Source organism: Panicum virgatum, chromosome 3K (assembly GCF_016808335.1).
Source record: "Panicum virgatum strain AP13 chromosome 3K, P.virgatum_v5, whole genome shotgun sequence".
In the NCBI taxonomy this organism is placed as follows: Eukaryota; Viridiplantae; Streptophyta; class Magnoliopsida; order Poales; family Poaceae; genus Panicum; species Panicum virgatum.
This window is the reverse complement of record NC_053138.1, coordinates 1,165,816-1,177,221: the sequence shown is the minus strand read 5'-3', so window position 1 is coordinate 1,177,221 and position 11,406 is coordinate 1,165,816. Positions and strand designations below refer to the sequence as shown.

The 11,406-nt window shown below is 54.4% G+C and overlaps 2 protein-coding genes across 3 annotated transcripts; one reads left to right on the top strand and one right to left on the bottom strand.

The window, feature by feature from the left end:
• Positions 1-5,626: 5,626 nt before the first annotated feature.
• Positions 5,627-8,466, bottom strand: LOC120696608 (non-structural maintenance of chromosomes element 1 homolog). Its single transcript, XM_039979565.1, has 6 exons — positions 8,105-8,466; positions 7,239-7,435; positions 7,065-7,145; positions 6,539-6,772; positions 6,349-6,426; positions 5,627-6,269 (listed from the first exon to the last, which is right to left on the bottom strand). Exons 1-6 carry the CDS (start codon positions 8,217-8,219, stop codon positions 5,964-5,966), a joined length of 1,011 nt encoding a protein of 336 aa, XP_039835499.1. The 5' UTR covers positions 8,220-8,466; the 3' UTR covers positions 5,627-5,963.
• Positions 8,467-8,606: 140 nt separating this feature from the next.
• LOC120696607 lies at positions 8,607-9,902 on the top strand. 2 transcript variants are annotated; one of them, XM_039979564.1, is made up of 3 exons: positions 8,607-9,106; positions 9,209-9,382; positions 9,456-9,902. In XM_039979564.1, the coding sequence occupies exons 1-3, from the start codon at positions 8,669-8,671 to the stop codon at positions 9,474-9,476; spliced, it is 633 nt and encodes a 210-aa protein (XP_039835498.1). In that variant the 5' UTR covers positions 8,607-8,668; the 3' UTR covers positions 9,477-9,902. The 2 variants fall into 2 exon arrangements, with proteins under 2 accessions (XP_039835498.1, XP_039835497.1); XM_039979563.1 differs by having other exon boundaries at positions 9,209-9,359; positions 9,456-9,870.
• Positions 9,903-11,406: the final 1,504 nt, after the last annotated feature.

Sequence of the window (11,406 nt, the reverse complement as noted above, 5' to 3'; positions counted from 1 at the left end):
ATTTGATTTCGCATTTCGATTCTCGAGTTTTTCCCTTTCTAACCCCCGCGCGGACTTCCACTCTTGTCGTTACAGCTAAGATCTGTATTGAGTTGCCGGACTGCCGTACAGGTACGGACCCTCTTGTTGCTGGGAGAGGGGTCTGTACCCCTAGGGACCTGCTCTGGGGAGGGGGTGCTTGTTTCCTGGGGTGGTCCGGAGTCCTGTGTAGCCGCTTAGCCGGTTCCGTACCCAAAACCTACACGCTCCACCACCCTGTAACGAGTGCTCTAGTACCCGGAGCTGGGTAATTAGGGGGCCGGACCTCGTTCTAGCTCAAGAGTTGGCTTCCTAAGTTCTACACGGCAGTTCCAGCTCCATATCTCAAATGATCGAGTACGACAGAATGGCCTCACCCACTGCTTGGGAGGGGTTCGGAACGTCGGAGCCAGGTCCGGTAAAGTTGTGCTTGTTTCCTGGAGTGGTCCGGAGCCCTGTGTAGCAGCTTAGGCTGGTTCCGTACCCTAAACCTACACATTCCACCGCTCTGTAACAAGCATCGTGCTGCCTAGACCTGCATATCCGGAGCTCCGGACCTCATACTAGCTTGGGGGCCGGTTCAGAATAGGTCCCGCGGGCCTGCTACTAACCTTTGACTTTGAGTGGTATGCAGGTTACGCCTTGACTGGTGGTAGCTAGCCTCAAACCATTGAGCCTACCTACCAGGGGGCCCAGGCATCCACTTTAAGGCTTCATGCAGATCGAGGTCCAGTCTCGGTGGTAGACAGACTCAAACAACTGAGCCCGTCTCCCAGGGGGCCCGGAGCGTTCGCTTTGAGCCAGACTCCAAGGATCGATTCTACATGCGTCAAATAGCTAAGTTGCAGTATCATTACTACCATCTCGGCGAGTTTGATTTTCCTCTCTGTAGTTTTTTCTGCTATACATGGAATAAGTCGCTTGTTTGACTTGCAATCTATACTACACCTATGTCCAAGGACACTTGCTCAACCTCATACAGGGGTCCGGAGTGTCTTCTCGGCTCGGATGGCAGATAGGTTCTAACAGCTGAACCTATCTACCAGGGGCCAGGGCGCCGGGGTGCTGCATACCGCAAACTAGAGCAACTGACAAACAACTAAGTTGAAATTTTCTTCTATTAAAATTTCAACAAGTACAATATTTTTACATAACACAAAAAACAAAAGTTCTACTGCTGTGATGGTCCAGCTCAGGAATCTGTAGACTCCCGCTTTAAATAAGCAGCTACGAAGTCGACGACCTCCCGCACGCTTTCCCGAGAGGATTCCCGCCGTGCAATGGACTTCCTCTCCCCCTCGAGCTCCATCTCGGCAACAGTCTGCTGGCTGGCGGTCTCCTGCAGCTCCTGGCACCATTGATGCAGGGACTCAGAGAGTTTGTCGAGCTCCTGCTTGCGGACCTCGAGTCCCTGGCTGCGAGACTCGAGCTCGGATCGCTGGGCTGCAAGGCTGGCCTCCTCCTTGGCAATAGGCCCCTCTCGCAGCGCCAGGGCTTTCTCCCGTCCCGCCGTCGCGAGCTCCCGGTCGAACACCTTCCGGAGCCCTTTCCTGTAGGACTCAAGGTCGGTCTCAAGCTCGGACCGGGCGGCGGAAGCACGGGAGGCCTCGGCCTTTGTGCGCTCCTCCAGGCGGATGTGCTAGTCGCCGAGGCGCAGACGCTCGCTCTCTAGAGCTGCCCACTCCCGCCGGAATGCTAACTCGGCGGTAGAAGTCGCCTCTTCTATTGTCCGCCAGACCCGGACCAGCACCCGGGGGAGGGGAACCGCATCCTCGTCTAGGGGACCCTGCAAGAGCCCCCAACCAGAGACCACCTCTAGCTCTTCCTCTGCTGCAGGTTGGGAGCTGGGGGTGGGGACATCTAGCACAGACGATGGGCCCATGAGTGCCGAGGTGGTTGCCGTTGCTGCGTCCGCTGCCGCTGTGCTCGCCATCGCCAAGTCCGGTGTCGGTGCGTCTGCCGCCGTAGCCGGGGCCTCAGGGGCCACCGCGTCGGGCGTTGCTGCGCCTGGCACTGGCGCATCTGCCGCCATCGCGTTGGGCGCCATCGGGTTAGCGGAGGACGCCGCACTCGAGGTTCCCACATCCGCCGTCGCTTCCGCCGTTGCCGCCGATCCACTGGCCGCCTGGACCCCCGCTGACGAGCCAGCGGCGGCAGAAGAGCTGCATGGCGAGAGGCCCTGGCAAATGAAGAGAAGAAGCTCTTCAGCAAAAAGCGAAGCACCAGGAATAAGCGGAGTGAACGGAAGAACACTTACCCCGAAGCGCCGGGTCTCCAGCGTCCACGGAGGCTGGGCGACCGCTGCTGCCGTGGCGGCGGCGGAGGCGCACCTCGTGGCTGCTGCTACTACCTTGGTGGTGGCGGTGGTGGTGGAGGCTGCTGCTGCCGGGGAGAGGCACCTCCCGGCGGTGGTGGCGGCGGCGCGGCTACTCCAGGGGTCTTGCGTGAGCCAGGGGCCCGGGAGCTACCCTGGCCCGCGTCCTCAGCGGCCCTCTAACGCTTTGCGGCGGGCTCCATAACTGGGGTCCCGTCGCTACGGTGCGACCTGCGCCGGCTCACCTCCTCCGGCGATGCGCCATAGCTGCTTCGGGCCTGGCTGGGACCACTCGCGGCAGAGCTACCAGCCACGGCCTACTTGCCCTTGGCAGAAGGGCCAGACCCCGCGGCGCTCGGCACGGCCTGTTCCTCGGACGCACCGAGGATCCGGATCCCACGGTCCGGGTCGCCCCAAGTTTGGCGCGCCGCTAGCCCACCGTCATCGAGGGTCGGCAGAGTGGCCAACACCGCAGCCCTCAGGCTCGAGTCCTCGCAGAGGGGAACGACACCCTGAGGGAGGATCAGGTGCTCTGGGACGAAGATCTCCCCCGTCACCGCCCGCACCACGACCTCCAAGTCTTCCTAGGTCAGATCGCTACCCTCCCCGCGGTGGGTCCTGCTACAGTCTTGGAGTCCGGTGAAGCCCCAGGCAGGACGCGGCAGCTGCTTCAGAGGGGCGATCCGGCGCTTCAGGAAGTCCCCGAGCACGTGCAGCGAGGTGAGGCCGGTCTCCGCTAGCATCCTGATCTTGCTCAGCACGGGGTCAAACTCCGACGCCAGGGACGGCTTGGCCCTCCAGGACTGGCGGTCGGAGGCAGGTCCCTCGATCGGCATGACGAGGTGCTCGTTGGCTTCGGTGGTGGCGATCACCCACTCCTTGCGCCAATCCTCCCACTTCTTGCCAGTAATCCCGGGGATGTAGGGCGTCTGCATATCGTTTCTCGTCTGGAAGTAGTACGCCCCCACTTTATCCTTGCCCTTCCCGGACTTCACCAGGATGAAGAAGTGACGGAAGAGAATGACGCAGGGCCGCACCCCCACGAACATCTCGCATAGGTGGACAAAGATTGACGTCAGGTGGATGGAGTGGGGCGTGAGATGCTAGAGCTGGAGGCCGAAATCCTCCAGCAGCAGCAGGAAGAATGAAGAAATCGGCAGCCCCACGCCGGTGGAAATGTGTGAAATAAACAGCAAAAAATTCCCCGGCGCGTAGATCGCTAAGGGGAACCGAGCCTGCTCGAATTCCCCAGGCAGTCTCCTGTGGACTCCAACCGAGCAGGCGGCGCACCATGTTCAGTTCCGCCTCGGTTTGGAAATGACGGGGACGAACGAGGGACGCCATCTTGCTGTGGAGGTGAGGAACAATCTGCGCAGAAGAGCAAGGGGCGAGAAGGCTCGAAGGCAAAGGGGCGCAAAGGTTTGGAAAGAAGAAGGCGAATGCGGAAAAGTAACCGCGGTATGCGGTTCGGCCCTATATGAAGCCTGATCCATCCGACGCGCCCCAAAACCGTCGCTGGAAGCCAAGCGACGCTCACGCCTAGTGTTAGCCGCCCGGTCCATGATAAGGGGGCCCATGCCCGCCTGTCAGGAGAGGCGGGTAACAAACAAAGGTGTGAAAAGGTGGGATTCTAACCGTCGTGCGTGCGCGGAGCGAGACGGAAGCCGAACCGACGCGCCTGTACGAGCGCTAACAGGGTCAGACCTTTCGAGAACCGCGCTGGCGGAAAAGAATTCCTTTTACCCCGGCGGCAGTTGTGCCGAGCGACGTACACGTGACTAGGCGCACCACTGTGCGTGGGGGCCTTGAGTCAGTGAGCCGTTGCGTCGTGATGGGCCAGTAGGGAACCCGATGGACGGTCAAAGCCGGACAATACTCCTGCAACGCGCATAGTCTAACGCTAGAGGTTTCAAGTTATGCAGAGCCAGATCACAGTAGTGGCCCCCACCTGCGGGTTCGTCGCCTTTCCCGAGGTGGGCACGGGGGCCACTGTCGGTACCCTGTAGCAGGGATACTCACTCCTACTGCAGCAAGGCAGGACTCGTGTAGTCATCCATAACTACGCCCTAAGGGGCGGAACAGCCGGGCCCCAGGGGGTCAGGCTCTGGGACGGGTCCGGTGACGCCACGTGTCCCTGAGGAGGGGAAGCTCCGCGCCAACAGCCGAGGGCCCGGACCCCCATAGGGGTCCGGGACCTCCCCGTGTCCGTCCGGACCTCCCACGCGCGTAGAACCAATATACCGCCGGGGCGAGGTCCGGGGGCGCCACGTGTCCTGCAGGCGCAGGCACGGGCGCGAATCTTCCGCTGGAAGACTCGCCCACCCACCGCATTCAATGCGGGTGGTTGAAGCGTGTTCTGCCGCCGCGGCACGTGGGGCAGCTTTTGTCAGGCCTCACTGTAGACCGCATATTACCGAGGTACACAGTGCAGCCGCATGCGCCGCATCCGCGCAGAGCCCGTCTGCCGCATTAAATGGATACGACGGCACGGCACCCTTTCATCATACCGCCTACGCCGCAAGCTACACGGCCCGTTCCACTACGCGGCAGGCTACGCCGCAAGCTACGCCCTGGCGCCGTTTCGACAAGACAGGGCATGGCTATGCCGGACGGAAGATTCCCACGGGCAGAGCAAGGAAATCCAGGAATGAGATCTCCGTCGCCTGCAACACCATAATGTCTGTACAATATGTTATTTTATACAGCATCGTTGGGCCCACCTGTCGGGGACTCAACGGCCATGTACGTGCCTCCCTTGAGATATAAAAGGAAGGCGCTCGCTGCACACTTGGGGGGACTCTCTGAACACTCTCACAACACAAGCTCGGATTCACTCCGAACAATCCCGTTCTCAACCTCTTGAGAGCACAAGCAATACAACACACAGTGGACGTAGGGTATTACGCTCCGGCGGCCCGAACCACTCTAAACCTGTTGTGTTCATCATGTTCTTGCATCTAAATTGGGTTAATCCTAGCTACCCCCGAATACTCACCCTCTGAGTTTAGGCGGGTGCACTACGCCACCCGGCTGTGGGTTTGCACACCACGACAGACAGGATCAGGCATAGCTCGGTGTAATTTGCTCAGCTTCACCAAGATCCTGATCCTGCTGAAGAAACCTCTTGGGCAACCTCTGGTATCGACCGGGCATAAAACCCACACATCTGCATAGTATTTGACTATTACTGAACAAGAACTGAGCAACCCACTAGGTTCAGATGTGCACATGCATGCAGATCTGAGCTAAAAGATCAGGCAGTGTACTCCAATCTTGCTTTTCCTGCACCTTCCATTCACGTCCAATGTAAAACTTAAGTCTTTATAATGCATTAGCGTCTTTCTAAACAAGTGGAATATAGGAACAAGCGATGAAAATATCAAAATAACATGCTTGAAACCGACTTCAACATGCTTCAGTGCTCAGATAGGTTCTCCACTTCCAAACCAATAAAGTGTACCCGTCCAGCTAGATTGATAAACTGTCAGATAAATAATCTCTAGGAGTTTCTAACACCATCATCTTAAGGCCTGCCAGCATTAGATGCTGCAGCATTGCCGCTTCAAAATAACCATCTTATCTACTACCATTACACACCAGCTTCCATATGTACAGACATAAGACAGCAGCATCACTTCTTCCTTCTTTTGGAAGTCCTGGTTGCCTGCGAAGCTCCTGCAGAAGACGCCTCTTGAGCAGCCTCAACCGCTTCAGCTTTAGCGCGTCGAAGGGTCCTACTCCTAGGCACTGCTGTTGATGGGCCTGCGTTGTTATTTTCTTCCACCAGCTCGGCTTTGACTTGCTTGCGCCTCTTCCTTGATGAATGGTTAGCTGAAGGGGCTTCATCCTCACCAGGCTCATTCACATCGTCATCGCAATTGGCTTCACCATCCTGGCGGGGCCATTCAGTACTGCAACCGGGACAAGCTCTTGAAGCCTGCATGTGCAGATAAATTAGCAAGCTGCAGCTTTAACATCAATAAGGTTAACAGTGTCAACTACAGTAAGGTGACTACCTTTCGCTGTGAAAATTTCTTCCTCAGACAGTACTCGTGAATTTTTACATTGCATTCCTCATTGGGACAACTTGATGCCTGTTGCAAACCATAAGCAATAGAAAAATAATCACAACTTTTGCAGGTTAGATGGTAAACTTAAAACAAGACCAAGGCAACTGAAAATCATAAAATCATCACAAATGAGTACCTTTATACAAGCTTCGTTACAGGCCACGCATGATGGGATGTCATTACCACAGAACCAGCTTCGGAGATCAAGAAATGATCTGGTGCCCAGACCAATCTTGCCTGTGGAGGTGTATGACAACCAACGATCCCGTATCAGCTCATCCAGGGTTTTCTCTTTCTGGCTCAGTGAGAAGCTCTTTATGGAAGTAGGAAGAAGAGATTGGCTGTCCTGTGAACCATCTACAATTATGACCTGGGATAGAACAGTCAACAACTCATCAGTCATCACACCATATTGCAATCAAGATTAAGGTCTAACAATCAGTATATATAATAGTGCCGCCATGCCATGCCACGCCAGAGAAAAGACTGAAAGGTGCTACTGCTATCTACAATTTCATAATGCTAACTGCTTGCAAATTTGTAGCTAATTTGAGCTACACCAAGCAAACGGCCATTTAGTACATGTTGACATAAGACAAATGCATGGTGGATAAATACATGATAACCAACAAATCATGTTCCTAGAATACTGTACAACAAACCTGGTTGTCCAGCCGGACATTGAGAGCGTCAATACTGGTTATGCTCCCATCATTTCCAGCTTCCTGAACAATTGCTTCTAACTGCCGCAGGAATCATTAGTTACATCAGTACATGTGAAAATCAACAGACTATGTAATGTCAGATTGAGCTATACAAAGCAAGCTAACACATACCAGTCCCTTGTAGAATGCAATCTGGGGCACAGAATACTTTGTCCCAAGCTTTGATTCTTCGTCAGCAATGTTATTAGCCACTCCGTAGTACACCATTCCATCATACTGGTTTATGCATGCTCGCAACTCAAACTGCAGAAATGCGAGTTCCTTGTTGATCTTGAGAAGTGTATCATTGAACAGTTGTTGATGAGTTGCTGCAAGCCAGATTATGAAATAAGTGATTGGAGACTAGTGACTAGACAGTTGGCAAAATGAATTAGAAGCTTGCAACCCATAGATTATATATGATTCAGTGAAGTAGCGAGCCAGGCATCATCATTTGAACTGAAAATGACTTTGAGACAGGTACAGGAAGGGGTACCAGGGTCCCTGTCAGAGACAGCAGCGAAGACTGCGTGGAAGTCGGGCTCGGCAAGGGGGCCGCGGGAGAGGAGCGCCTGCAGCAGGGTGTGATGGCGCTGGCGCCAAGGCAAGGGCGCCATGCTCCGGCTGCTCCCTCTCGCTTGGAAGATAGCCCAGCACTAGCAGATATATGCAGTGAAGGATGGGTTGGCCGTTGCGTTGCGTACTCTGGAAGGAGAAGGGGGCGGCGGAGTGGCTTGCACTGTAAGCTGCTGCTTGCCTCTGCATCCCCCCTGTTGAGCAGTAACAAAGGCCGGCCCCCCATCCCATGTCCACGACTCTTTTACCCCACCCCCACCCCAGGCTACCCTTTTGACCCCACTCAGGGTGCTCGAACCTCCAGCCCTCCCGTGCAGGTGGAGCCGGCGCGGCGGCCCAAGCGGGCATGGCGCAGGAGCATTTCGTCGAGCACTTTATATACGACGCATAAAGGGAGGAGAGGAGCTGAGCAGGTGGCTTACCGGGGTTCTTGCCGGAGACGGCGGCGAAGACGGCGTGGAAGTCGCGCTCGGAGAGGGGCCCGCGGGTGAGCAGCGCCTGCAGCAGGGTGTGGTGCCGCCACGACAGCGGCGCCATCGCGAGGTCGGCTTGCTTGCTCCCGCCCCTCGCTCGGGGACCGGGTGCTGCTAGGTTTCGGGGTCCCCGGTCGGATTAGATCCGGCGCGAATCGGGAAGGAATTCCTCCGTCCGAGGGGGATTGGGAAGATGAGAGTAGAGGACGGAGGGAAATCGATGGCTTTGGGGGATGGATGCCGATGGGGATTTCGCGGGAAGCGAGCGCGGGGAGACGGGGAAGGAACCCGGGAAAGGAAATAGATGCTGCTGGGTGGGTGGGTGGGTTGGGCTGGCAACTGCAGCTGCAATGAATGGGCTGGGCTTCCTGGTGAGGTCTGCTTGCTCTTGGGCCGGAAGTTTGTGCTAGATATTTTGGCTTGGCTCTCTGCCAGCGTGTGCTGGTGGTGGCCACACACGACACGACGACTCCCACTCCCACCCCCACCCAGCGATCCTTGTATTCCATCTCCATGGCCGGCTCTGCGGCGCGCATCTACGCCGGCCTCGCGCCCACCACCACCACCATGATGGTGGCCGCGACCGCGACGACGCTCTTCTCGCCCCGTCTGCGACCACCACCGCGACCCTCTCCTTCTTCAAGCATATACCACCTGCACCGCGGCAGAGGCTGCTGCGGGGCGCGCAACGCCGACCTCCGCTGCCGCCGCCGGCTCCTCACGGCGCGGGGCGAGCGCCCGCCTCCCGACGACGACGAGGAGGAGGAGGACCCATCGTCGTCGGCAACTGCTGCTGGGTTCGACGCGGCGGTGGCGCTGTTCAACCGCGGCGAGTACCACGCGTGCCACGACGTGGTGGAGGAGCTCTGGTACGGCGCCGAGGACCCCGCAAGGACGCTCCTCCACGGCCTCCTCCAGTGCGCCGTCGGCTTCCACCACCTCTTCAACCAGGTCCGGACGAATATAATTGTTGGATTCGGGGACTGCATACGCATGCCAGCTGCAATCGGTCGATGAATTATTCTGCATTTGACGCCAACAACCCGCGTTCAGAACCACCGCGGCGCGATGATGGAGCTCGGCGAGGGTCTCTGCAAGCTCCGCAAACTCAACCTCCACGACGACGGCCCCTTTTCCCGGTTCCGGGAGGAGGCCGCCGACGTGCTGCAGTTCCTCTACCGCACCCAAAAGGAGCTCGCCGCCTGTACGTGCAGACTTTATTACCACGTAATCGTTCCTCACTTAATTCCTTCTCTCGTTAGCTCGAAATGCTGCTGATCAATCACCATTGACGATTCAGGCACCGATTACCTTTGCTTAACCATGGATGGCTCGCCGAGCTCGTACCAGCTGCTCGGCAACTTCGCCGCCGGCCAGCAACTCTACCGCTTGGAACCTGCTGACGATACAGACGTTGGCGCTTCATCAAGCGTAATCGTCTTCTCCGTATCTGACGATCGCACTGCACAAGCGGCTCCTCCCAGAGTGAAACTTCCAACATTACATGCCACGGAGCAAAACCTGACAGATCTTCAATCTGACTACCAATATACATAGCTAGCGCATCAAGTTGTATCTTTAATTCAGCTGACAAGTTACCTCAAGTGGCTGAAATCATTCATCTAACAATGTGTATGTGTATGTAGCCTACCTAGCACATCAAGTTACGTTTTCAGCTGAGGTCCGGTCAAATAGCTGAACCATTGACCAACCAATATATGTTGCCTAGTAGCCCTTCAAAAATAAATATATGTTGCCTAACTCACTAATTTACGATTTTGAGCGAGCATTTACTTAATTAGAACAAAGTAGTCAATATAATAAGTCATTTCATTCAAAAGAATTATAAAAGAATACTTTAATAAAATTTGATTCGGGTCTTAAATTTGATCTAATTGTAGTCAATCCAACAAAAATAATCAATAAAATATCTCACGCATGGGCCACACGTTGCCTCAACAAGAAAAGAAATTATAACTTATAGAAAAGAAATTATTTTTAAAAATATAAAATATTTTGAGCTTTCATTACACAACACGTGAATGTTTGGACTTTTCATTGCAGCTGCAGACAAATCTGAAGTGAACGGGCCAAATAAGAGTAACTCCAGCAATAGTCCCTAAATCAGACTCTCCAAATGCTAATGAGGTTTGCCACTATTTTTTAGGAGCATTCAAATTTGCTCCAACTCCAACAATAGCTCTCAATTTTAACTTACAATAGAGGGCTCTCTAGAGACCCCCACTAGGAATGGAGGAGGGAATTTAAAGACCTCCCAAAATTGAGGGTCTGCTGGAGTGTATCCTTTTAACTTGAGCCTCTAAATTTGAGATAAGAGGTTGAGGGTCTTTTGGAGTTACTCTAACATACAGTGTGGTGATTTATTTCTAAACTCGCAACTTAAGTATTGTTCCTTAATGATCCATCCATCTTTAACTTCATAGAACCGATGGCAATAGTGGTAGAATATACTGTTTTTTTCCTCTGAACTCATAGCATATACATTTCTTCACTAATAGTATTTTCTTCATATAACGTTTACATGGCATTAAGCTAACACTAAGCTAGGATGCAATCAGACAATATTTTTCTAATCTTAACACACATATATTTTTCTATAAGTTTTTCTTCGAATTTTAATATGATACCGACACAGTAACAACCTCACTATCGTGTGTCATGATATACGTATTTTCTTTCATTACCATCCTTTGCTTTGTCAATATATCAGTTTTCTTTACACCATCTATCCTAGGTTTTCGCACAAAATAACCGGCATCATCAACATTTTCGCACAAAAAAAAAGAAAAAGAAAACCCCAGAAACACACACGCACGCCCAAAGGGAACCAGATCCTCTGCAGTAGAGGATTCTACCTCGGAGGGACGTCCAACTGCGCATCGCCGTTGCTTGCACATCCAACGAGGAGGAAGCTAGCGCCCACGCAGTCATCGGCCCACAAACAACTACGCGGCCCAATTCGACATCCGAGCAACACAAAGACCGGGTATCCCCAAATTCCCCATGGCCACCGGCTGCTTGCTGCGACTCGTCACCCTCGGCTTCCAAAGCTCCTGGTTCAAGGTCACCGTCGAATCCGCAACCGTGCGCAGCCTTGTTGATGATGATGGTCGCGTCCTCGCCAAGCTCTGGAGGGGCCACGGCCACACGGGCTTATACAGGAGGGGGCACCAGCAGCTTGAGGAGACTATCTTCATAAGGAGCGGACAACGTGGTGATAGATTGTTGAA